The 27,505-nt window shown below is 42.4% G+C and overlaps 2 protein-coding genes across 4 annotated transcripts; one reads left to right on the forward strand and one right to left on the reverse strand.

The window, feature by feature from the left end:
• The first annotated feature begins 523 nt into the window (after positions 1 to 523).
• On the forward strand, positions 524 to 12,803 carry ttc38 (tetratricopeptide repeat domain 38). The gene is made up of 14 exons (XM_037107932.1): positions 524 to 651; positions 1,134 to 1,211; positions 1,332 to 1,413; positions 3,494 to 3,665; positions 5,195 to 5,368; positions 7,590 to 7,665; positions 8,007 to 8,126; positions 8,268 to 8,327; positions 8,551 to 8,589; positions 9,109 to 9,190; positions 9,932 to 10,097; positions 11,224 to 11,383; positions 11,817 to 11,890; positions 12,249 to 12,803. Exons 1-14 carry the CDS (start codon positions 622 to 624, stop codon positions 12,334 to 12,336), a joined length of 1,401 nt encoding a protein of 466 aa, XP_036963827.1. The 5' UTR covers positions 524 to 621; the 3' UTR covers positions 12,337 to 12,803.
• On the reverse strand, positions 12,392 to 26,953 carry tspan33b (tetraspanin 33b). Of its 3 annotated transcripts, none has more exons than XR_005076608.1 (8): positions 26,770 to 26,953; positions 21,670 to 21,727; positions 21,006 to 21,133; positions 20,746 to 20,820; positions 17,161 to 17,256; positions 16,625 to 16,753; positions 14,434 to 14,591; positions 12,392 to 13,072 (listed from the first exon to the last, which is right to left on the reverse strand). XR_005076608.1 is itself a non-coding variant. In XM_037107933.1 (8 exons), exons 1-8 carry the CDS (start codon positions 26,863 to 26,865, stop codon positions 13,004 to 13,006), a joined length of 813 nt encoding a protein of 270 aa, XP_036963828.1. In that variant the 5' UTR covers positions 26,866 to 26,953; the 3' UTR covers positions 12,392 to 13,003. The 3 variants fall into 3 exon arrangements, 2 of the variants coding, with proteins under 2 accessions (XP_036963828.1, XP_036963829.1); XM_037107933.1 differs by having other exon boundaries at positions 14,434 to 14,595; XM_037107934.1 differs by lacking the exon at positions 16,625 to 16,753 and having other exon boundaries at positions 14,434 to 14,595.
• Positions 26,954 to 27,505: the final 552 nt, after the last annotated feature.

Here is a 27,505-nt window from a genome sequence, read left to right on the forward strand (position 1 = left end):
AAACCTAAACTACATATGGAACAAAGTTAAGTGGGCTGTGTAATGGGGCGAAGACAAATGTAAGTCACCCGGGTCTTTAGTGTTAGAATTTAATTTAGTTAATAAGTAAGCAGACGAAGGCAAGAGTCCAAAGCACCCTAACCCACGGATTCCTACAATTCCCATAATGCAGCTGATAGCAACTTTTCTGTTAGGCCACCACTGCCTTGACATGAAGCCCAGGCTGGGATGGGGAAGGGTGTGTGGGCTAATTTTTCTTCTTGCAGAGACACTGAGGACTCCTGTTTTCCTGAGGAGTCCTCCACAGGACAAGTAAGCAATTGCTTAAAATCTGTGGAATATTCCTTTAACTTTGAAGCGCTAAAAAGAAAAATCCCTCCGGTTATAATGCTTATTAAAACTGTCCACACACCTCACCCCGCATTTAAAAAGCAATGTGCACATGAACACCTGCGTGGAAGGACTACTTCGATACCAACTGTACATGTTTCGTTCGTGCACTTATTTTGAAATCACTGGAGCCACGGCTAACATCCGGTGTGTATTTAATAAAACGGCCACAATCAGACCCAGTTCGAGGCTGCAGAGCGTCAGTGAGGAGGTCAGACAGTCAGCGCCATCATGCCTTCTTCGAGTTTCAGGGACTGCCAGGTTGGTGACGAGGCTCTAGGGAAGAAGTAGCTCCATCATTTTCTGCAGAGAGTAGGGTGACGAAGAAGCGACGCTGGCTGTGTGTGTGTGTGTGTGTGTGTGTGTGTGTGTGTGTGTGTGTGTGTGTGTGTGTGTGTGTGTGTGGTGTGAGAGGAGGTGATAAGGGAACGCTGATGACGAGAAGTCCAAGTGAATCCATGTCGAAGTTGAAATATGGCGGAGTAGGAGCCGACACCAAAACACAAAAGTTAGCTGAGTTGTTGCAGGCAAACATGTCAGTTTGCTCCTCTCTCTACACGCTTGTCACACCGTTGGCTGTGATAATAGCAACATTATAAAAACAAAACAAAAAAAAACAGCTGTTGAATGAGGAAGCAGAGGTTGAGCTATGTGTGCAGTTTTCACGTTTGATTTGAGCGGAGGGAAAAGTGCTCCTCCGCGGGGCGCTCATTTATGTCTGCGTGCACCTTTGACTGTTTCAGGCGTGGAGAGCAGAGGGTCTCCCGCTGTCCACCACCAGCAACGAGGCTTGCAAGCTGTATGACGCCTTACTCACTCAGGTAGCCTCCACGACACTACTTCTACTACACTGTATACACACATGCGGCACGCTGTGACGGTGTGACTGCTGTGTGCACATCGGTCAAAACTACCATTAACACCATGTAGTTACCTTGTAGTACGTGACATGGAGGAATGATGACACCTTGGGAGGATTTGAAGGATGCATCTCTGCCATCCAGGCAGCTGACCCTAACTTTGGTAAGTCGGTATGCGGTCAAGCGCTACACGTGAAATGGACATTTTATATTACGTTATTCATGTGGTCACTTCACCTGACCAGGCGAGTCGTGACAAGACATGGAAACTGTAAAAGTAGACCCGACAGGGATGTGGCTGTGGAGGTAAAAGGAAGCAACAGCAATCAGTGTTGAGGGTTAACATTAAGATATTAAAAGAGATGAAGGTAACAGCACTAAATTTATCCACTGCAAAAATAACCCAATTAAGAAATGACTGTGGCTCTCTATACTTTAAATAAACATCGGAGAGGTCTTTTCCTCAAAGTCCTTTTTGTTCTTGGTTGATGAATACCGTTTTAACTTTGAGGTCATAAACACACTCTTATTAGTCTCTGTTGTCTTAAGAATTAATCTGTTTATTTTTACAAAACCTTCCTGAAAATAGGCACCGCACAGCAGTGGTGGTTAAATTTGCTCTACAAATGATCTTTCTTTAACAACCATCTTCAGTCACAGTCTAAAAACCCCTGACAGAGAAGGTTAAAGACGAGTCAGTCGACCATGAAAATTCCAAAACACATTTCACGTGAAATGAATTTTTATAGCACATAGAGGGAGCAATGATCGTAAAAGCTTTCTTGTCATCTCTCGTGCTTTGGAGTCAATAAACAATGGACAATAAGACCGGACATACTGAGTAATCTAATCGCATCTGTAGAAGGGACCGTGACTTGCAAAAAGAAGAGTTGACACAAACACCTCCAGATGGACCCTTGTAATGACCGACATTTTAATATCTTACTAAACACACAATAGGTGCACATTAGGGGTTTGTTTGTGAAATATAATTTTCAACATGGTAAAAAAAAATAGGATGATGTATCATAATGTAACAACAACATTCATGGCTTAGAGTAATAGTAAGTAGAGGTGGATTGGTGACAAATGATTTAATCTACAACAAACTACAGTCATACATAAGAAATGCAAGGAGACGCAACAGTACAGAAAATGTTATGTCATCTCTTCAAGCAGATGCACCTGGCTGAGTACAAAGAGAGCCAGAAAACCCTGTGAGGCAAGCTTAACAGTCATTGCAAGTTGTGGATGTAATTATTGCAGAAATACCCTGAAATATTGTGTTATTTTTGGGCAATGTTTCACACTCCTAGTGCAGGTATAATGTATGTAATTAGGTGTAATTACTAACATGCAACCACCAGTAAATATGTCTGCTGTGTGTCTAAAATGATAAAACCTTTGATATAGCAGTGACTTCCCATGCTGTCACTTATTAACCAAAAGTACTGACCTAAGTTCAGGAAGCAGAGGTTGATCCGCACCTGTCTGTCAAACAGACTACCTTTATGAGTTGTAATTGATGTTTTAGATGCTGATGTTAATTGCAATGTGTTCGCTCTCATCAAGTGTTTTTCGGCTGTTGTACATGCACATGAATCAAGCTTCTGTTGTGCAGGTTCAACACTTACTGATGCTCCAGGGAACATGCAAGCTGCTTTTGACTTTACCTGCTTCAGACCATTCAAATATTGTCTGTGTTGTTGTTGATCAATGAAATCAAACTGAGGTCCTCTGGTTTGAGATGAATTATATTGCTATCATGAATCATAAGCAATAGATTCATCGAAATCTGAATATGCAAGTTAAACAAAATTAGCTTTGCTGATGTCCTCGTTTAAGCTCTTTAAGTCCCTGATGAAAGACAAATAAGTCAACCAAAATTAAGACTGAGTAAAAACTTTGTAACAAAGTTTTACTAAAAGGTAATTAATGACTGGAGTAACATCAACATGGAAGACTATCCTATACTGCAAACTAGACAGTGAATTACCAGCAGGCAGCCTCATGTGTCCTGAGGGCACACAGCAGGGATGAAAACCTTTAATGGTGACTTCACATCTTATTAGACGTAAACAGAAATTGAAAAGCTTTGTTTAAACTGTAAACCTAAAGGTGCCCCTTCACATATTTGGCTTGACACTAAAGGAAAACTTGTACTCGAGCTGTGACATTATCATGTTAAAAATTGCATCAAGAAAGAGCAGGAGAAAAGACAGTGATTTCTCTTTCCCCTGTAGTTATGGGCCATGTGATCAGTACGGGCCTGGAGCTGGTTGGAACGGCGAGCTCACCCCGTCTGAATGAACGTCTGGCCAGCGCTGTGCGGCGGACAGTGGAGCTGGCCAACAGCCAGAACATCACGCCTAGAGAGAGGCTTCATGTTAGGGCTATGGAGCACTTCTCACATGGGTAAGATATAGAAACAGGTTGCTACAGGAAGTGCAGTCAAAACAGAATATATAAATAACAATATAGTCCTATAGGATATAGTTTTCTTTGAAGTCATAATAAGTAATAAGGCATCCGAGAAAACGTGCTGCTCTACAGTACCACCAGACTACAGAGCAACCTCTCTCATGCTTTATCCTCAACACTCTGCCATAAAATACAGTTTTAATTTTAGGACTTATTCAATTTGGAAGATTTCTGAGTCTGACCTGTTGACAGAGGCATGAAGAATAACTATATTAAGATTTAAGCTAAACCTGTCACTGATGGTCTTGTTTGCTTATGTAGGTCTTATAAAGGGATTATATTAAAATAGATAAGCACGTACTTCTTTGGATTGCTGTCAGTCAAAAGTTAGGACAGGACAGTTAACAGGAAACCACTGGCTTCCATGATTCGATTGACTGGACAGAAAATGTCTGTCGTGAAAAACGAAAAGGAAAACGTGCTCATAACAAAGTATATTTTTATTTAAGTATAGTATATTTGTTGGAAACAAGTCAAAACTAAAACTCATTTAAAACTGAGGTGCACATTTTGTTTTATACCTAACAAAATGCTTAAGCTTCATGCTAGCGTAAGCAGACAGAGGAGAACCTTGACATGTAACTGTCAAAAAGGTATTTGCACTCCTGACATTGAACTGATGGTTTTAGGATTGAGACTAAACTACCTTTACATGCCACCATCTGCTGCCTCCATGGTGAGCACCAGTTACATCATCCGCACAGTGATTGCGCAACATCAAAATGTAATGATCAGTCATGTCTCTATCTGTACTGTCCAGCAATAATTTGAGTCTGTGTCCATATCTAACTATACCTTTGATGAGAACGTGGTAGCGTTAAGGGGTTTTATGACAAGGTCGAACAACAAAAGCCAGATTGATTTATAAAAGATGTGTGCAATTAAGTTTTCCCCCCTTATATAAAACTGGTAAATAATCTCACCAACAAAGAGACATTTCCATTGATTTAATGTAACATGTTGTGTAGCAAGTGCTACAGTGCAGTCAGGCAACATTAGTTCCCAGCAGAGAAGAGATCAGTTTTGTTTACCACTATGCCAGAGGAAATAGGTTGCCTGTGAAAAGACTACAATAATGTGTTTTATCTGTGAAGCAACAGCCATTCAGTTCCTCTTTGTCTCTCCTCATGTGATGCAGTCATATGCTTCAGATCCTCAACATTTAATTTGTTGCAGTGTGTCAGACTCCTCTGTAAATTCTAGTCACAGTCGAACAAATAATATGTGTATTTTATCTGCAGTGTTTTACTCCCTGTGGTTTAGTAAGATATACTGTGATATTTAACAAGACATTTTATAAGTCAACATTGTCTTGGAGGACTACTTATGTTTTTCAAGGACCTCTAATTCCCTCCAATCGGCACAAAGCATATTGACATCTGTGTTATTCTCCTGGTAGGCTGATTGTGTTGTCCTTCAAACAGCTGTGCTCGTCTTTGACAGTGAATTGCTTTTTCCTATAGAAATTTTCCCAAGGCCAGTGATGTTTGGGAAGACATTCTGGTCGATCACCCCACTGATTTGCTGGCTCTCAAGTTTGCTCACGATGCCTACTTCTACATGGGAGCCCAAATCCCGATGAGGGACTCTGTGGCCCGGGTGCTGCCCTACTGGAAACCACAGATGCCCTTGTCAAGGTATAGAAGACAGCATACATTACAAGAGAAGCATTCAGGAGCTTTGAATGTTACAACTTGTTGACTTGAGTTTATTGGCTAGATGTAATGAGAGTGAACGGGGTCTTCAGAGTACTTCTGCATCAGGCTTTAATGCATATAATATACAAGGTGACTGTGTCATCATGATGAGCTTATTCACAGTTAAGTAATTTAAAAATGTGAATGGAGTTCGTACTGCTTACAGGTTTATGTAAAACATAATGAGACAGAATGTGCCTTTGATGTATTAAATAGCTCATAATGACTGAAACTGTGCAAGTAATAATAATAATAAGCTTATGTACAGCTGGATGTGTAATACTGAGCATTTTTTGGAAAAAAAATGGTATTATTTGAATTATTTGCAGCACACGTTCTCTCTCTCTCTTTCTCTCATATTAAATGTCCCTTCACCTTCTTGTTGTTTCTCTCTCTGTGGTGGATTACTACAATGGATGGACTAGTGGAATTAGGGCCAAAAGATTTATTTACAACCACGAAAGTCAGCAATCTTAGAAAATGAACTACGTGACATGTTCTGTCTGCCTTTCTATCAATCAATCTCCTCTCTTGCTTTGTTTCAGCTCTACGGAAATCACGTACCTATACACACGCATAAATCCTAATTTAGCCATACTCCATTGAACATTTCACCAAGAATATTGTAATCCTGAGCATCAAAATATTTAGCCACTAAGAAGCAGTAAACCACATGTCAGCATAGCCGGCTTGATGTGCACAAAACTGAAACTATGCATCACTGTGTAACCCAACCCATCTCTCTCTTTCTCTCTCTTTTCCCTCTTTTAAAATCAGATATAGAATGCATCTAAACTAGGCAAGCAAGAAACATATAAGTAACAGAATAGATAACATTATATATTACACAAAATATATTTACTGATTTTGATTGTAACAAACAAGGTGCTGGATCCTATCAAACAGATTCTAATCTGGGAAGTCACAGATCCTGCTCCTGCAGGATTAGTTTCAAATCAAGGGTCTTGGGCACATACAAAGTATTAAAAGAGGCATGTGAGAAAATGGAGATCAACATTAATCTGCACTGATAGGAAACTATTGGTTTCCCTCTAACTTGGCTATGATAATGGCCAATGGCTGTGTAATCTGGAGTCACACGGAGTTGTATCAGAGATCTGTAGATTTATTTGTGCATATCTTAATTTTAGCTTGATGATCACTGATACAGAAATATTTATTAGTTTGACTTAGATGATACATACACAATTGTCCAGTTTCTAATTTAGTCAAAGATTGTTATTTCTGACAGTGTGGGGGGTGATATTGGCCCTTTCCTGCTCCAGTCTGCTGCTATTGACTATTAAAAACCCACCATTCTTTGACCTGCAAACACAGGTAGTGTAAGACTAATTATGGTATTTAGTGCTGTAGTGTTGCAGGTTGGCTGGTGGATGTGGGAAAGTGGTTCACATTGAGAATGTGGAGAGGAATCTGTTGAGGTGAATGAACCAAACTGTCCTGCAGGAGGAGAAGGGCTTGCTTGTCAAACCATGTCTGCCAGCTATGTCTGTAAAACAGAGACAGATCCTCAGTGTTCTGTGAGAGAGCTGCTAACTCTGAATAATTACAGACTGTGTAATGAATGAGATCTCTTTCATACATGCAGCATGGAGAGATCATCTCAGTCAGCAACAGGACAATGGTTACATACCTCATGACAAGGCTGGCCCAGTCAGTCACACATTCCAGTACTGATTGTGTCTTCCTCAGAATAATGGGCCTTTAAAGTCACCTAAGAGAGTGACTGTCAGCTGACTGTCATCAAACTCCCTCAAAATTTCCTCAAAGAGAATCAGACAACACCAAATCAACACGGTTATTTCTTAATTTCTAATTTTAGAATGTCATCAATCTGTCACAACATTACATCAATGAAAATAAAGGCCCATATTTCCACACAGCAATAATCTGAAGGCGGCATTCAACATGATGCCTCACAAAAGCTGACGCTCAAGTAACAATCAGGTTTCCTCTTCTTTGGGATCGCTAGAAATCATTCTCATCTTAGCTATTGTTGTTATTGCTCAATTAAACACGTTGTTCACAAAGCTAGTGTCTGCTTTTCATCATGTAAGTTAAATTCATGTCCGATGAATTCGATAGGTGTTAAGCAATCCGTTCTGCCCTGTAGTTTGTAATGATTTCTCTGTGTCCTCAGCTATCTGAAAGGACTGTATTCGTTTGGCCTCCTGGAGACTCGCTTCTATGACCAGGCTGAGAAAGTAGCCATGGAGGTGAGATTTTCTTCTTCATTGTCGTCTGTTGCTGTCATTTTGTAGCCAGGTTGCCCTGGCTGTGTGTGTGATTGTGTCAGTTCAATTTGCAAGTAATTTGCAGTCGAACAGCAATAATGAGCAGCTCTCTCAGTACTGAGCAGCCTGACTCTTTTGTGCTGAATGCGTAATGCATACAAAGTAGCTGTGACATGACGGTCACTTGAGAAAAGACTGAGGAACATCAGAGATGAAATCAAAGACAGCCACTGAGAGTTGAGCATGCCATTATTTTTGAATTGTCATTTTGCTCTATCAGTATTGCTTCTCCTCTCTGCTAACTGTTGAACTGTCTTGTGCAGGGCCTCGCTGTGACTCCAGATGATGCTTGGTCTGTCCACTCGGTGGCCCACGTTTATGAGATGAGAGCAGAGGTGGACAAAGGGTTAAAGTTCATGGAGGGTAGAGAGAAAGACTGGCAGGTAACAACCTTAGGCAGCGTGTCTGTGATGAATCACATCTCAGCAACCTTGTACAGCTTTGTACAGTTTGTCCACTGAATGAAATTACATCTTGAAATAGCCTTAGGAAAGATATTTGAAATATGTATTGTTTAATTCCAGGGATCTGACGTGCTGGCCAGTCATAACTATTGGCACTGGGCTCTATACTTCATCGAGAAGGTAAAGATTCTAATGAGTTTTCTCAGTCAAGCGAATAGTTGGTAATAGGAGTGTTTGTGGAACTTGTATTTATGATACCCTTTCCCTAGGGTTGTTTGAAGTTTGGAGTTGATTATATTGCCAGATTAATTTGAGTTCTGTGCAACACAATCTGTCAACGTCACTTATTTCTCAAGTCGGAAGTTATGCAAATTCATCTTTCTCACCTCTTCCTCCTCCACAGGGGCAATACGAAGATGCTCTGCAAATATTCGACTCTCAGGTTGGTTTGTGTTGTGTTGCATCCAAACTCTAAAGGCATATCTGTCCAAGTACATACGCACTCGCTCCTTCCAAGAGCTCTGCCATGTTCCAATACACAGGGGAAGCAGACTAAAAGCAATGTGTTGTTGCCTGTTGTGATTGAAGGAGGCAAGTGTGTGCAAATGGAGGTCAAGCCCATGTGCAGAAACATTTCACTGTCAACTGCCAAAACTGATTATTCTTTTATCCACTCTAAAAATAGTGGAGAGAAATGTGAAGTAAAGACCTTTTATGTCCTGTGTCTCTTCAGGAACATTTCATGGTGTTACTTACCACTGCGATAAGTCTGAACACAACAGATATTCTCAAGTTAGCTGAATTTCATGAACGTTAAACCACATGTTTCAGTGCAAGTCCAGCAAGAGATAAACATGTAAAAATGTATTTCTCTGAAAAATGTCTTTGTGTGCTGACAGCTGCTTGTTCAATACTCCAGTTTTCAAGGTGAATAGTGAAAGTTTGTCCTGTTTTCATGAAGGTGTTCAGACGTTGTAAAGCCACAGGATCCATGTTGGACATGGTAGATGCCAGTTCAATGCTCTGCAGACTTGAAATGGAGGGTAAGATATGTGCCAATGCCAACGTTTAATTGCTAATGGAACCACTATCTGCATTAAGACAAATTTGGAAGGGAACAGAAGGAGTTTCCCGTCTATCACATATGATGTCTTGGATATAGTAGACAGAGTTTGATAAAAATTCTTCAAATGGTGCTTGCAGAATGTTCAGTGCAGGGGCAGTGTTGCAGCACAGTGCTGGATTTTGATGGTTGGTTTAAAGAAATAGAAACTGGCCAGAGCATTTTTTTTTTTTTTTGCCATATAACAGAATTAAATCTTCTTCAGCAAAGCACTGTGAAGATAGGTCTGGTTATGTGAGCCATTTGCCAGATGCTGGTAAAATATGCTCACCAGCCAAGAGAACAATGACTGAATGAATGAATGAATCACTGGTCAAATTTGAGCATTCACTAGTCATTTGTCTGACAAAAATGTTAATTGTGCACCCTGCTGATGTTGGTGCGGCAACAACTCTTCATTTGTTGCTAATTGGCTGAAGGGCTACTTCAACATCTAATCTGAGATTATTTCAGATGGTATGGTGTTAAGTGAAACTGCTAATGAGATGAGTGCTGTGTTTTGTGTAATTAGCAGAACCTCTGAGCAATTTTTGTTCTACTCTGTTCAGACTAAAAACAGACGCTAAATCACCTGCTGACATTTCAAAAAACATGTTTTGGGTTTTTTTTGCATCCTGCAGCCTTCAAGCAATATTTGTGTTTGTGTTGGTGCATGTGTCAGACGTGTGTGTGAAGGACCGTTGGCGAGAGCTGCTCCAGGTTACGCAGCCACACACAGACGATCATGTGACCTTGTTTAACGACCTCCACTTCCTCATGGTGTCGCTGGGAGCTAAAGAGAGCAGGACCTCTCAGCGTCTGCTCGAGGGCCTCCAGGAATTGGCTAAGTAAGTTCTGCACCATTTCTCCCCTTCACTGCACACCTCAACACTCTGTCAGTGTTACATAAGAGCAACACAGGCCTTATGTAAAACTGAGACAGAAACAAGGCAGAGCGTAGGATGGCAAGAGGGAGAGCGAATGCAGTCAGAAAGGAAATTCAGAGCTGCAGTCCGTCTGAGATATCCGGGTCTCCCCTCTGTAGCAGATGCACCAGCAGCTGCTGCATCTCTGGAGTTTTGTGGTTTCTGTCCACGGACAGCCTGTGCTCTCTGCGCTTTGTCCCACAACCCACAGAAAAGCTCCCTTTTAAAACCATGTAAATGTTCTTCACTGTTACATAATATAATGCAAGTTACAAGAGTTTTGGATGATGTACCTTCGGGAGACGGAGTAAGAAAGCTCAACACAGCTCTCCTTTGAATTATCAGGCTAGCCCTGAGGACGTGCCTGAGCTTTGCATTTATTTAATTCCATCGCTCACACAGAGTATACCGTGTCACTTCTGTTTGGAAGGATTGCACAGTTTTACATAATCCATATTTGCCACAATGTAATTTTACATACTTCCTCTTCCAGTCAGAGGCAGTGACTTTAAGCGTTAGATAATCCCAGAAAGCCTCACAGCCTCACTTTCACATTTCTGTGGAGTAATGCGAAAAAATCAACTTGTCAGTCTGATATAAATAAACGCACCTAGAGTGTTTTCTGTAGAATTTGTTGATGTTTGTTTTATTTTTTAATGAAGAAGATTACATATTAGTGTCATTCACAGCTTTCCTTTTATTCAGCTTCCAACATGGGGGTCTGCTTTTCTTTTTTTCTTAAGTCACAGTAGCAAAGTAAAATATATATATTTTTTTATATGCTGAATGTGTGTCTTCTAGAAGGCATAATTCTCAAAAATGTAACATTATCTCATATGCACTTAAAAATATGAAACATGCTGTTGTCACATGCTTTAAGCAGTGTTAAATACAGTAGATGAAAACTATCAATCGTATGATATGTGTGCCATTTCTCAACAGACATTCACCCCAAAATAACTTACCTTCCCCTTCTCTACTTTCTAAACCTTTAGGTGTGCCTGTGCATTTCTTATCCTTTGCTGCAAAACACTCCTTTCCTTTACAGAGAACCCGGCGATAATCAGCAGCATCAGCTGGCTGGGACTGTCGGTGTACCAATCTGTCAGGCCATGATGGAGTACAACAAGGGCAACTACAATGGAGCTGTGGAGCTGCTGTACCCTTTACGCTACCACATGGTGGATATCGGTGGTAGTGATGCACAGGTGAAGTCCAAGAAAAGGGGTATAATGGGCAAAACGAAACAAAATCAAGTCCAAACCTAACTGCAGTGAGTGTTGTTGAAATATGTGCAGGCTTGAGGCTTTACTCTCTTTGGATATCTTTGATCGTACTGTACCATGTTTTCTTGAGTGGAACAGAAATCCCTGTTGTTGTGAAATAGGCCAGGGGTGAAGAGCACTGAAGGCTTTCAAGCCATAAACATACTACATAACGTGAGAATGTGGAGCGCCGTTGTATGAATAATGAATCTCTGTGATGGACGCTGATGGACTCTATGTTTTTTGTGTTCAGAAAACTTGTTCCCAAAGGTGCAACAGTGCACATACAATAAACCTCACCAGGGTAGACAGACCCTATACACAGTGTTGGAGCAGGTTTGTGTTTCCTAATGGGTTTGTCTATTGTTGTTTACAGAGGGATGTCTTCAATCAACTGCTTATTCATGCAGCCTTGAAGTCAGAGAACAAGCACCACCAGAAACTAGCAAGGTAATGCACAACTGGGATTTCAGGCCAAACAGAACGCTTCAGTCTATTCCAATTTCAGTGTTGGCCATCCATGTTTTTATGTGAAAATCTGCTGAGAGATTATGGGAGCAAAAAAAGAAAGATGTTGCACTATCTGAAGTGCTGGATTTCATCATACCATAAAGTTGTTGCCGGGGAGAGTTGTCTCTTGTTGCTGTCTTTCCATCATACATATGGAATGTACGTATGGTCCCGTTATGTAACCGACACCCCCTGTCCCTACATCATGCTAGACTTACATTATTGATCAGTTACAGCTCGTCTCTCAGTCTGTGTTCATGTCTTTTTTTCTGTTTCATGTTGTGCTGAATACCTGCAGATGTCTTGTGGTGGAGCGTGATGCCGTGAGGCCAGACTCCCCTATGACGGATCGTCTGATGAAGAGAGCTCTGGCTCTTCACGCCTAGACGTGACTGCTAGGTTCAGATGGAAAAACCCCCAAAACAACACCAATATCTAACGTGCCTGCGTTCAGCTAGAGGAGACTCCTTCACCAGATGGCAAGGACTTGGCACTGTTGTCGAGACTTGTGAAAGTGTTTATACAGCAGTCCTCCTCCGTGCCCTTTTAGATTGCTGACCTGTTAAGCTTTTTAAGTGAGCAAATTTGCACTTTTCTCAAGGTTATGAGCTAATTTCAACCACAGGTTGCCAATTTGCATGATAAGTAGCGTATGCATTGTGTGTACTGATTCTATTAGCTTACAAATCTGACAACTCTAATCAATATACAATATAGCAATTATAGAACTTTCTTCTTCTACATTTTATTTGCAAACATCACATGTAAATATAAATACTTTTCATAAATAAAATCTGCATGTCAAGATCAATACAAAAACCATGTTCAAAACCAATAAATATACAGTTTGCACTTTGTGTGTGATGACTACTTGAGCAACACGATAAAGTGCACCTCACTTTTATGCCCGCAGGCAATGGCACATTTAGAATAAGAAATGTACTCGCAGGGATATGGTAGCAGTAAAAAAGATGTCCTTGCACATGTCAGATGAGCCGAGCGCAGTACAGTCAGTTCTTTTCCTCCCTCTTCTCCCCCCGTGTCGGCCTGCTCTCACAACACTGAGGTAATCTCATCTTGGATCTGAGAGATCAGCATCTGGGACAGCACGATGCCTGCAATCTAGAGGACAGCAGCAGCCACTTAAGATTAAAGAACAGAATTTCTGTAACAGTACAGCCTGTGCTGAGTATTTCAAGGTCTCTTGGACGGGTGTGGAAGTGCTCATTTGGCACAGGAAGGGAACATTCCATATTCAGACACAACTGTTTTGGTTGCTTCACTTTAAATAAATTTGTACTCATTTTTATGAGATTATAACACTTTATAATTTAACTTTATAGAGCTGATCACAGTGTTTCTCATGGCAAGGACACACACATTCTGGGGTAAACAAAATGCTTAACAGAGCTTTTTCGATAATTAACAGTTTGATATAGACAGCCAGACAAATCCAGTAATGGTGTTTGGTTAGCATGTGCTAAGACAGAAACAGAAAAAAGGACTTCATCATCAGATTTCCTGCACATCAAAGCAACTGGAATACTAATGCAATTGTTTTGACAGGACTCATGGGTAATTCACATGCTTCCCTCTTAGAAGAATCTTTGGGGACACAATCAGCCAGATATGAGATCGGGAGAGAGATGAGGCTAAAGATCCAGTGGCAAAGCTGCATGCTGTGTGAGAATGCAATGTGACAGCACCTGAATCACTCTTGATAAGTAAGCGGACTAATTATTTAGAGGCAGCTCTTGGTAAGTGCTAATTTGTTTTCACGGCCAATCTAACATATTGACTGGAGTTATTAACAGTACTTAATGCTGTGGGATTTGGGCTGTGTTGTGCAGTGGGGCGCGGTGAGGAGGAGGGAACTGTCAGTGTTCTCCTGTCTTAAGCACATAATCTTACAGTATCACACAGAGATTTTTACCTCGGTTGAACATTAACCTGCACTTTTGGACTAGGACAGTGTAATAAATGAATAATGTGCCATTAAAATTTCATCGTCCCATTGTGCCTAGTTATTGCTGTCTTGGTATAACCTTCCATTGTAAATCAGTTCTATCTCACCAGCCTCATATTAACCTCACACCCCGCTGGTTTCTTTTCGAATAAGATTTTTATTAGATGTTTGGTGCTAAGATGAGGTTATCCTACCTGAGACCATCTGACCTCATGCTGGGATGTTCTCACAGGCTCTTCTGTTGATTGGGGTGCAGAGTCAGAATTTCTAAGCTTGGTCCAAATGTGCCATGCGAGTCTGTGTTTGAGGCAGTGGAGCCCGTCAATATGTTGTTTGCTACTTGTTCAATTAGGGTAGCCCCAAGTTGATGCCTGTATTGACTTGTGTGAGTGTCTGAGCTTATTTAAGAGAAGACTGGAGTCTTTTCATCCCAGAGTTGTCTGGTAGCAGTTCTTTGCCATTGGTAACTGCAATTAGTGCACAGCCTGCATTAATTTAAGTGCATATCTGGATTTACCTGAGGCAAGGCCAGACCCAGGGCGAGTGCTCCCACCAGCAACAGATGCGACTCGATCCACATCACCGCTTTGTCCGCACAGCCCACCGGGTAGATTGACTTGTTTGCCTCCAGGTAGTTCTGGGTTTGAACCCCAAAACCGCACATAGTGTTGATAACTGCCTGTACGAGAGAGAGAAAAAGTGAGCGTTCCAGAGGTGACCCTTGTATCTTGACCTGCCAAAAACTGGGTAACCCTCCCCAGGCAGCTGTTTCACATTCATTGTGTTTTGTGTGGGTTTTTTTTTTTTTTTTTGCATTGACAAAGATATGAACTATTTTGGCAGTCATGGGAGAATTTCTTTTACAAAAGTCTGCTGACATTAGAGAAATGGAATCCAAGCGCAGAGAAAACCACGTCCACTTAATGTGACAAGGACAGCTTTTCAGTCCCTGAAGATCACACGCAGTTACTGGCTCTGGACAGCAGGTTGCAGCACTGCATCAGCTCTGCTGGCATTTAATTAATTGATTTTTTCCCCCCATGTAGAAAAAGGTTGCTGTGATATATTTTACGTGTAGCGTGATGTTTAATCAATATTAGTGTGATGGACCTACATGGGCTCTTTAGTGTTCTGTCTTCATCACACAAACTAGACGGCATCATTGTCATTGGCGGCCAGGGAGTCGTGCTGCTGTGTGCCTGCACAGAGGTTAGACAGCATCTTTATGTGTCTTTATGTGAGTGCACATGTGTGTATTCATGCATGTATGAGGGCGGTATTTGCATATATACTGGTTCCTTGCTACCATGCATGTTTTTTTGCACATATTTCCCATGTGTTCGTTGTGAATCATATGATTTGTTATATGCATGTGCAGGCGGCTGTGCGTGTTGATTCTGTGTTGACAGAATTTCATAAACCTTTATGAAACAGAGAAAAGTGTCACCACTGCCAACACTGCTTCACAGGTTGGTTGTTACGCTGGACTTATATCAACACTATATGTTGCATGCAATGCTTCAGCAGACATCCTCTGTTTGTCTGGCTTGATTTTAGCGACGTCTCCCTTGATTATTATGTCATCTTGAACTTCTTTTATTAATGCAAATCATCTCATGAAACTGGCTCCTGACTCACTCACTCAAGACGATCAAAGCCACGCACCATTCATTTCATCATTAATGCAAGCTGGAGATTCTTCACCAGGGAGAAACAGGATGGCCGTTTTTCAACCAGTTCTTCTCACGACAACTTACTTTGCTGAAAGGAAAGGAAACTAAAAAACAATTTTTTACCTGCAGATGCAGACATGGTGATGTCGCCTGCAGGCAAAAGAGATCAAGCCTCTGCAGTTTTGACACACTGCTACTTACTCAGTGTCAAAATAATGCAAATTGTGTTTGTCATTGTTGAGAAACTCTGGCTGCACAGGCCACTGACAGATTGGTGTGGTGCCTAGATAATTTTGGATTCTGACGCTTTAAAGATATTCGTTGAAATGTATTGCTTCTAATTGATGGCAGTCAGTGGGTGCATGCAGGATTGTTCGTTCACGTTAGCCCTCTTTGCCTTAACCTGTCAGTAGTGAGTCACTGTGGCAGTGGTGGCAAGGAGCAGTTAATTTAGCATTTGTCTCATGACTTCCATGAAATGTGTTGATTTAAGAGTTGTTACCTCTGCAAATGGACTTTTTCTCGCTATTCTTCCTGTATGCAGCGAGCTGGCTGTGTATATAAAATGATGTCCCCTGTCTTAATCTGTCTAATAGGCTTTGAATGGTCAATTGTATCTCTAACTGGGGGAAACAGCTGTCAGTGGGCACAACTTCAGACTTGATTTGAATCACTGAACAGATCTGAGATGTGGGCAGCAGTTACCAGACTGCCTCGGATGGGGCTTATGCATGCTGTTGTATATGTATATTTGGTTTTTTTTTTGACTCTAACTTTCTGGTCCAGAAAATCTGAAACTTGTACACACTGTGTGTCCTCGTTGACTGATAGGCCGAGAGGTTTTTGCACAGAACACCTTGTAACACAGTAAGGTGCTATCCAGCACTCCGAAACCTCTTTTTTAAAGCTAACAAATGCCCTTTGTTGGCCTGCACCTCAATACTAGTCCTCTTTGAAGCACTCAAAGTTTCTTGACAGCTGGCAGTTCTCCCTTGAAGCTCTTATATCAGTTTATGTTGTAAAGCTAAGACGCACCTCTCCAGGAACGGGAGTGCAGCAGGAGTAAGGCACGGCACAGCGCTCGGAGCTCGGGTTCTCATGTGTGCAATTAAAGTACAGGTTCCAAGACCAGTCTGTGTAGTTGTTCCACCCACAACACTTGAACTGAGTGAGAGAGAGACAGACAGAAAGAGAGAGGGAGAGCCCAGTACAGGTATATATTTAGAAACATGCTCTGTACTGCACATCCTGCCAGTCTGGTCTTCTCCCATGGGGAAAAGCCCAGGCTCACAAGTGTGCCAGTGAGTGCAGATGGGGAGAGGACTGTCGCATGAGCAGACCCACAGAGTGCAGGAACTACATGTAACATTCAACCTCTCCTGTGGAAAAGCCCGCACCGAGGCCAAGATCAACGCGCGACACGCAGCTGTGTGTGGCGTCTGGTCATGGATTTTCTCGGTTTAGACGTTTCCAGTAAACCCCTAGCTGTGATCAATACGAATGCTTATGTGATGTGGATAGCTACAGACACGCGCGCAGCGGCTCCAGCTGAGTGGAAGTATTTGCGGCACCTCTTGCTGGATGTAATCCATCAGGTTCTGAAGATCCAGGTCATCCCTGTAGTGCACGATGGCCTTCTTCACAAACTTTCCCAAAGCATCCCGAGTCTGAGAGAGACAGATACAGAGAGAGAGTTGGAGTTTATCAACGGCATAATAACCTTATGAGTTTTTCCAATTCTCTAAAAAAATGTAATCTGTTAAATTTTAATAACTTCATTAAAAAAATCCAACTGGTGGAGGTGAACTTATCTACAGATGTCTCTATAACCAGGCTCCTAGGGTGCTCAGTGACATGGCGAAGCCTCTGAGGTTTGTGGCTGAGTTAATTACTTGCGCTGTGTCTATTGCAGAGTGTTGCAGAGGGCCTTTTTTTTTTTTTGTGGAGCTTCCTTTTGGACAGACGCTGTGGAAATCCTCACTCGGCTCAAAATGGATCACTTAGGGGAAAACCTCAAATCTTCAGTTAAAACCAATTCTTAAGAGCAATCAGGCGTGTATTAATGCTTGATCGGGTCGCTTTCTTTGGGTTTTCACAGTGTTGTAATCTGCACATTATTTATACGCGTGTTGTGGCGCTGCACTGCAAATGTATTTTTTAATTACAAAAAAAAGAGGCAGTCGAGGGACACATGTTAGACATAAATGAGCTTTTTGGCTGAGATTTGCAGCATCAGTCTCCACACTGAATATTCTGTGCTCATGTATATGTTCGTGTGAAAAGGAACATAAATAATAACGTCCCCTCGTTTGGTATGTATGAGCATCCTGTGCGGTGCATCTCGACGAGACGGCGGCGGAGCGAGGCCTCCTGCTGCGGTGTGATGGCTGCAGGAGAGCAGCACAGCCATAAGAATAAACCGCTCATGCCTCTGAAGATCAATACACACGATGCATGCCCGATCCTGTGCATACAGGCAGGATTTAAGCTGTTCCATCCGTGGCCGAAAATTACTCAAACTTAGTCCATTTTGTTATTATTGTAATGTGGTAATTTTCATCAGCTCCACTTGAGCTGCACAAACACAACTCCGATGAAATATAAATGAAATTGATTTGTTTGAATGTGGAGGACTTGGAACCAAATGAGCTCAATTCAGACGTTTTCCAAAAAATGGTGTGCTACTTTTGTTTTGTCGGCTCTCGCTGTCCATTGTGTTCCATTCCTTTTTTTTTTCTCAGGCTATTAACGAGGTCTGGCATTGTTAATATTCATGTTTTTCTATGCTCACATGGAAAATGGGGTTTGAAAATGTGTTGAATGCAAAGCGCCGTCCTTCTTTAGATTCTGAAAACAAGGAGGGCTACGGCAGCACAGGCTGTGCTCGGCTGTAACATATGCGAATAGGAGCGGTGTATGCTAATTGGCTGTTGAACTTTAAAATTTTCATTAAGCTTGAAATGAACTTCAGTGAGCGCCGGTTGCTGAAGGCTGTCTGAATTGTTCACATTACAAGCCATGTTAGAGCAGGTTATGTTGATAAATACTGCGAGCCTTATCAAAATAGCCCGAAATTTTTTTTATCCTGAAGTAGTTTTACTAAATTGTGTTAGGATTTTTTACACCTCCCCCACCCCACCCTTCCCTCCCCTGTGTTTCTGTCTTGCCATGTGGTACAAACACGCTCGTGGGCCTCGGAGCCCACCGTCACACCTCCCCATGTCATTAGCGGCAAAGTCTCCTTCAAGGGATCTGTTGAAATGGAACATTTGGTTCCACTTTGAAGTGCCGAAGCATTTGAATCATTTAGCGGGGAAGGATGCTGCGAGGGTTGTTAAACTGCTCTGTTTAGCAGCAGGCAGCCCGAGCGCTGACAGAGAACACAGGGGATAAGAGAGAGGTATCATCAGGCACCAGGCACCTCGCCACCAGACGCTGATGTCGTCGAATGTTGCCACCGTTAGCTGGTGTGTTTTTATTCTCGGTGGAGCCCTAATGGGATGTTACTGGAGGAGATGAGTGGATGCTAGAGGGGGGAGTCCTTCCCCCTCCCCCCCTTAGCCTCCGAAGTGGCCACTGGGGTCATACAGGAAGTTCAGACGAGTGCACATACATTTACATTCGTGCAGTTGTGTGAACTGCTGTCACACAGACAGGAGCACTTTTATTCAGGGGTTGGAGCCCCTACAAGGCCTCACAGAGTGATTAATATTTTCCGAATGGATGGATAGGAAAAAAAAAAAAGAAGCCTTACCACAAAATTCTGTTCATTAATCAAACCCTGCTAAACTTTTTTTCTCTTGAGGCTTCTAAAATTATATTGTAATATTTTTCATTTTAATTGAAATAAAATTGTCCCAACCCCCATACAGTACATGCTGGAACACACCGTGCATACTGTCTGTACAGTACGCTCATGCAGCTAGAATTCAAGACAACAACACATTGTGCCGTTTCAGACTAACAGGAAATGATACAGCACAGTTCCACTGGAGGCGGAACTATACATCGTCTCGTGTACATTAAATTTCCTACAATTTAAACTTCGCAACGGGCAAAACAACAAAGTGCGTCTCTCTCCAAAAAATGTTGCAGTAGCTGTCTCTCCACCATCTGCAGTCCTATTTCATCCAAGTTCTATTGCAGCTCCGAGCAGCTCTGTCTCCTTTGTGCACTGCACTTTGGGAAAATAACGTACATCAACAGCAAAATATCAAGTGTTCTTTTTAGTCTACTGACGGCGCTGTACATAATAAATAATAAGAATCCTTTTTCAGCGTGAACTCATTAAACACTGGGGGTTTGGACCTGGCTCTCAAGGTGCAATGTGCAAGATGTCAGAATTTCAGTTCACTATGTTTCACAAGGTCTCGAAAGCTCTTTTTTTCTTTTAGCTTTTTTTTTGCACTTGTGTGAAGCTCCTCCATTTACTTTGGCCATTGCATTGTGGGGAAAACCGTTCACATCAACTGTTCACATAAAATTTGTTATGCTTTTTCACAAAAGTCATCAAATCATTTTCTTTTTGCAGATAAAACTAAAAGCAAGCCACCCAGAAAGTCTGCAGTGTGTAGGTGTGTGAGTTGACCTAGAAGATGGTTGTTTTAACTGTGAATGGCATTTTCTCCACCCCAGAAGTCTGGCTGACCTGGACGTTTGTTTAAATCTGTCTGATCGTCTGACTTCTCCCATTGTGTGATGCACTGTAATTACAAATGATGGGCCAAAACAGGGCAGGGCCCAAGCTGTAATAAACCAGATTTATCCTTTAAGCACTTTCCAGTTAAGTCTGTTTAAGTCACTGCACCCTAGGGAGAGAATTAGGATGTTTTCCTCTACAAAACAAACTTAAGACACACGTCCCAGGGCTTACGGACAGCGACACAAACACTGTGTGTTTTTAAGTGTACGCTGTGACACTCAGACATTGACAAGACATTACCCCTGCGGCATCAGATGTCCTATTAAGTTTTATATAAATGAACAGAATGTCCGGAGAGAGAGAGCCAGAAAAACAACACACCAAATCAGCAGCGCTCAGGGGCATTCATGGTGTCACGGCGGAAGAGAGCTGGTTTACCAAACGTGTCCTTATGGCACCTTCCGTGTATAGAGGAACCAAGCTAGTGCACAGAATAGTAAGTGAGACTAGTTACCTGATCGGAGTAGAAGAAGCCCAGAATCGCTATGGCCAGCTGGGTGAGGAAGACCAATGTCAGGCTGAAGGAGAACTAGAGCGAAGAGTGAGACACAGATGTTAAAGCCCAACCTGAGTGAGACCGAATCATAACAGACTGTCAGGTTTGTTTGTTGCACAGGAGATGCCAGACTTGGTTTTGGATTAAATCTGTTCTGAGCTTCCGTAACGGAAGCAAAGCACAGAGCGCCAGTATTAGTAATGTGTTGTGTCTATTACTGTCTTGAGGAGGCGAATGTTCTCTCGGAGGGCGCCAATGCAACCGCAGAAGGTGATGAAGAACATGACCACCCCCACCACAATTAAGATGACAGCCGGGTCGATGAGGAATGTGTCCCGCACCGTGTCTGGCAGAAAGACAGGAACAAAACATCCCCCGTTTAGATATCTCTCCTCTAACATCATCTCTTTTCCATCGTCGTTTTTATTTTTCTGCCCTCCCTTTTTAACCTTATTTTTGAGGTCATTCCCTTCCTCAAACCCTTCTTCTGTCATCCCATCCTCCCCTCCTAAACAGACTGCCCGCTTCATTCCTTTAAAATATCAGTGATCTGTCATGGATTATGCAGGACACAGAGGAATAATCAGTGAAATGTGCCCAGGTTAATCCTTTTTGTTGTCCAATCACTATATTATTTCAAATTATGCTGAAAGGCTGAAACAGTGGCACGAGATAAAACGCTAAAAACTCTCCAACCCACCGAACTTGACTAGCTATTGTTTTGTTGTCCGGGGAAACCCGACAGGTGTGAAGCTAAAAAGAGGCCAGCGACTCCCACCGGCGCAGCCTGAGAGAGCGCGGTGCACGGAGGAACGGTACTTGGAGCCGGAGCTTAGCGGACGTAATGATATATGGTGTGGAGAAAGTGTGTCGTGGGTGTACCTGTAGCTTTCTGGACTTTAGCATACACCCCGATTGCGACAATCAGCAAGGAGAAAACCTGGAGAAAGAAAAGAGGCAAATTATTCTTAACCGCAAAAACACCAGAGCATAGTTAGCACATCGTTTTCCCTGTTCTGTGCTTCACATGTTGCCTGAAGACATCTGGTATTTTCGAAGTACCTGCCCAAAAGTGCTGGAATCACTTGTCATGACGATGGAAAACCAAAAAAACAACAGCAAAGAAACAAAACAAAAATGTGCTAGGATTTGGTGTAACAGTTTGACATTTTTTTTTTGAAAGTTTGCTCACCCCCCCTTTTTTCTCTCTCGTTCCCTTGATGAGAACATCAACTTCCATTAAATGCAAAGTGTGGTTTCTGTCACCAGGGGGCATTTTTGTTGATGAAAACAGTGACTCAGGTCGAAATCATGTTCAAGGATGAGGAAATTAAAGTTTTATTCATCCAAGGTAAGACTTTGTCTACTGGCGGATGTATCACACAGACAGGCGACTTAAATGAAGCACACTGTTACTAAATGTTATTATGCATTTTTTTTTCTGGGTTTGAACTTTGTTGTAAATAGTTGGGCTAATGTCGCACTTAACTCAACGAGGCCCAGTCATTTTTAGACGTTTTAATGCTGCTGTAGGCGCAGTTTTTGTAGACGTCCTGTTTGTTTTGCAGTTAGCAATCCCCTGCCTGCTCGCCATGTCACCACACCTACACAACTCCTTTCTATTGTTTTTAAGACAGCTCGAAAATGTTGGCTTACATTAGTTTAGCTTACCACAGAGATGCAGCTGAAAACATCTAGCATGGCCTTGTTCAAAGGTATCAAGCGTCAACGTAGCTTCAGATTTAACATACATAAGAGTGATCACTGCTCAGTTACAGCAACGCTTGACAAGGAATTTACTCAATATTATTCCCGTTACCTCAACTTCCGAAACCCTAAACACCACACCTCCTCAACCCTCATCCTGAACACTGGCGTTCCACAAGGATGTGTACTGAGCCCCCTCTTTCACTCCCTCTTAACCTACAACTGCACCAAGAAGACCAAAGAGCTCATTGTCAACTACAGAAAGTCAAATGATGCGTCTCTTCTTCCTGAGGAGACTAAAGAAAGTCCATCTGTCTCCTCAGATTCTAGTGAACCTTTACCGCTGCACCATCGAGAGCATCCTTACCCACTGTGTCACAGTTTGGTATTGCTGCTGCTCTGTGTCTGACCAGAAAGCAAAGGGTGGTGAAAACTGCCCAATGCATCATTGGTACCTCACTCCCTGCAAAAGGCACATATCGTCAGTGACTGTTCTCACCCCAACCACAGACTAGCCGGGTCAGGGGAAACTTTATCCCTGCATCTGTCACCCTTCTGAACTCCACATTTATGTATTTTTGAAGAGAAAATTCATGCTCAGAATTCTAATAATTACAATAGTAATGAGGCAATGATGCAAACTTATGTTCTCTAAAGAACACAAGGCTCTCAGAACAGTGTTTAAAGCCAGAAAGAGGGCAGAAATGTTATTGTCCTTCATGGTCTATTTGTTAATTTAGTTTTAAACCAAGTCAATGATGATCTTTCTCCTTTGATTACAATTTCTTCCCAAAAACAACATACTTTTAAAAAGAAAGAAAAAGTTGAGTAAGAATCCACCTCTGTCCCAATCAGCCACTTCAAAACCACTGTTATTATTCCGTGGGTGTGCTTTATTTTGGTTGTTGGGCGGAAAATGTGTCGCTCCGAGTGTTGAGCAGACGGTTGCTGAGTAAAGACAGCACCTGCAGCCGTGCAACCACAGACAGATGGATGTCAGCGGAAAAAACAAATAAGAAAACATATGGATCTCTGCTTTAATCTTGGAGGGCGTCGGTTTGGCGAATTCGTTTTTCTGACAGACTCGGTCCACTTACGATTTCAAAGACTTATCCTTCAGAATCCAGCACACAAGAGCATTTTTTTTGGTATGGAGCTCCCCGTCGAGCCAAGCTTGACCTTGGTTAGAAAAAAGTCACGGTTATTATCCACCCATGTTTTTTTTTTTTTTTTCTGACTGAGCAGTGTTCTTGCCGTAGGTGGACTGTATTTCAAAAAGAATATCTCAGTGTCATGAACAAGGGCATAAAAAGAGAGGGAAAAAAATCAGAAAGTTAGAGGGTTGAGAAAAAGCAAAGATTTTAGTGTGTGAGGAGTATGGCGTTGTGGAGACTCGCTCGGTGCTGTTCTTACAAAATAAAGAAAACTGCAAAAAAAGAAAAAGGAAAAAAAAAAAAAACCCTCCGACTGTGTAAAATATTAAACACAAAAGAGACTGTGGCGGCCCACACCACGCACGCAGTAGATGAAGAATATGTAATTTAATGAGGTCTCAAAACGGTGACAACATGCAGGCACGGACGGCCTCCTGTGCTCTCTCAGTAAGGGTGCTGCACGAGGACGTGTCCACCCTAGAAGAGGACACCCAAAACAACAGCAAGCAGGGTGGGGAATGGGTGAAATGAGTGCTTCCTACTGATTGCGTTGTCAACACTAATTCTCCTCCTTTTCCTTGATTGTTTTTCTCACCTTGAATAACAATCTGCATGGCTTGGCTTTAATTTCCAGCTGCCAGATTCACAGACATTCTGCTGATTACTAATTGTGTGTGTGTGCACAATGTCGGTGTGCTTGTGTACCGAGCGCCTTTTGTTCAGCCTGTACAAACATGGATTTGTTTTGTTTCTGTCTGGAAAGCCTGGAAGCCTCGGATCTCTCGAGGTCATGAGGATCCGTGGTCCGTGGCATAATCCGCTGTGATTGAGGTGTAATTTTTTTTTTTTTTTAGTTGGTAGCCGCCTCGCCCGACCCAATTGTGTGCTCTGGAGGAGTAAATTGTTACTTTGAGATGGTATGTTTTCATCTGCCACGCATTCTTGAATCAATAATCTGTCTTGACAGGATGATAGCGAGGAAAACACAAGACATCGATGCACTTTTTCTTTCTTGATAACTTAAGTTTCTTCATTTTTATGGCATGTACTCTATTGTGTAGGAGTGTGTGCACCTGCAGCTCCATTTGTCACTGCACACTGTGTGTGTGTGCACTGTATGAGAGTGCAGGTGGCGGTTTGCATTTGCAACGGGAGACGCACACACGTGGTGAATGTGTTCCAGCTCTGTTTTTCAGGCTTTTCAAAGGGATGAATCGGGCTTCTCCGAGCGGATTGTGCGCCTGAGGTGAAAGCCAGCTGAACTGAGCCACGGGGACGCGGGCACAAAGGCCTGATGGATTAGGGGCTGCGCTGTTCACTTCTGAGCCCGTGTCTGATAAACAAAGTCAACACAGGGCCCGGCTGCCAGGGCTGCAGTTATTGCTGATTGGCTCTAAACACGGCGAGAGAGCGATACAGTGTTCGCCCCCTCCCTGTGTTGGTGGAGGATTGGATGAACAGGGCTATGATGAAGGTGTAGGGACTCCGTAAAGCTGCAAATGTGATCCATGTGCTCAAAGTAGTAATGTGGCAGGAGAAAGGGGAATCAGAGTCACAACGGTGTGTGTGTGTTTGTGTGCGTGTGCGTGTGTGTGTGTGTGTATTGGTGAGGTTGTGAGGTGATGAGCTGATGAGGGACGAGCAGCCTGATGGAGGGTTTAATGGCTGCATCAAAGTGTCTCCTACACCTTTCTCTGTCCCTGGAGTGTCCTGGCCTTTCTCGTTACACTGATTAACAGCAGTGGAGCTTCTATAATTTCCGTATTTTTGTACCCTTGGTAGACTGTATTCACAGCCTGTATACCTTTTGTTGTGTCATGTACCGCTACAGTTCTGACATCGCTCATCGCATAGCAAATGTGTTCATTTGAGTGGGTTTTAAACTGGGCGTTATTTAATAGTTAGTTATTTAATAATTAGTTATGTAAGGGTTTTTTTAAAAAATAAATATGTATTCATGAGATCTGTGCTAACTACTGTGGCTGTGTTTAAGACATTACAACTGCTTGTTAATGATCACAACACATAATACATTTATTTCTATTCTATGTTATCCATTTAAATGATTTATGAAGTTGAGCTGCTTTATGGCGTCTAAGTCAACAATTTGGATGGTTTATCCATTAGATTTAAGCTGTTTCCACCATTAATTAATTGATATTTGAACCATATTTTCATTTACTTTCTGTTTTAATAATTTACACATTACTTTTAGCTAACTGTTTTCTAATTGATGTCATACTTATGGCTAGAGTTAAGCTCTTTAGACACTACATCCAACTGTTTCCACTGTTTATCAATCACTACTTTAAACATTCATGCAATGCTTTTATTAATGCTTTCTATTTTCCACTATCCATTTCAATGATACTTTCGATCTGTAGCTTCTTTTGTCTTATGTATCTGTTAATTGTAGCTTACTGCTCAGAGTTCACTCTGTCTTTGGTTCAGGCACTGACGTTTTGGAATCATTTTTTTGCCACCTCATACTCTCTCCATATACGCCCTGGCTCTTGCAGAAGTACCCTCTGGGGTATAATTGCCCGTGGTTGGGAATTGCTGCTGTATATAATATGGACTCCAAAACTGTGCAGTCATGTCGTGAAACAATGCCGCCAATGACACGCTGTACAACAACTTTCCAGTAACGGTGCTTGAGAGAAAATATACAGAAGCATTCAGATGACTACCAGCAGTTGCCAGGTGTTATGTTTCAGCGTGAGTCAGTGCTCCACTGATTTGATAAGAATGCACCACTCAACAGTTGCTACAGTGATGTATGAGCAATCTCAGGGTCCATATATAACTGTAGTAAACTTAAAATAGGAAGCAGCAGGGTGGCTGGGTGTTCCTGCTGTTTGCAGCTCTGAACACGGTCTGAATTATATTTCTTCATTCATTATTTATGCTCTTTTTTTCTTTTGCCTTTTTGAGTATTCTAGCTTTCTTTTTTTGCAGATCTGCATTTTTTTTTTTGGAGAGCCACAGCTCCCTGATAGCTGAGGATTTCTATGGTCTGAACTAATATGACAGAATATATGGTGTTCAGGGATACCTACAACAGCTGGGTCACCGTGCCTCCACCCAGAGGAAGCTCCTTTAGCCGTGCAACTTTACTCACCCAAAACAAGAAGCTGAAGAAGAAGAGAAAATATCTGATCCACGGGTTGACGAAGGAGAACGTCTCGGCTCGGTTTAGGTTCAGTTTCCTGTCCATCGTTTGTTGGTGTTTTTCACAGTCACGTAGAAACCGTGGTGAGCTTTTACTTCAAAACAGTCCCCAGCTCCAGCCCCACCCTGCAGATACTCAGCCGCCATGTGAATCTGAGGGGAGGGCTGCAGGCTGTTGGGGGTATCAGCCCGGCTAAAAAAAAAGGGGGGGGGAGGCATGGTGTCTGTGACGCTGCCCCAGCAAAGCTGGTAAGGCCGAGAACTGTCTATGTAGGCAGGCGGGTCAGATTACACAAAAATGATCTCTGGCTGACTGCAGCTGAATGGCCTATGAGTGCTGGAATATTGTCAGAGCACCAGTTTCACCCTTGTGCACTCTCGGTTGACCTGAAGTTACCAGACCCTGGGTCCCCAGGGTGCGAGCATTCTGCCCTCTCGTTAGTATAAGTATTTTGTTTTTTACAAATTCCAGCTGCAAAGACAGTTGCCCTCATGCTTTATTGGCCGGAATGATAGCTGACGAGGACCGGACAATGATGTCTTTGACTGGAAGGACATCTAACATGGTTAAACGACACTGGGCAGTTTGTTTCGGACGTTTCCGCTTGGATGTCTCCATTTGTTCTGTGGAGTGAATCTCTGCGAAATTTCAACTGGACAACAATCAGATTAATCAAGACGCAAAA

The sequence above is a fragment of the Acanthopagrus latus genome, chromosome 8, assembly GCF_904848185.1.
Source record: "Acanthopagrus latus isolate v.2019 chromosome 8, fAcaLat1.1, whole genome shotgun sequence".
In the NCBI taxonomy this organism is placed as follows: domain Eukaryota; kingdom Metazoa; phylum Chordata; class Actinopteri; order Spariformes; family Sparidae; genus Acanthopagrus; species Acanthopagrus latus.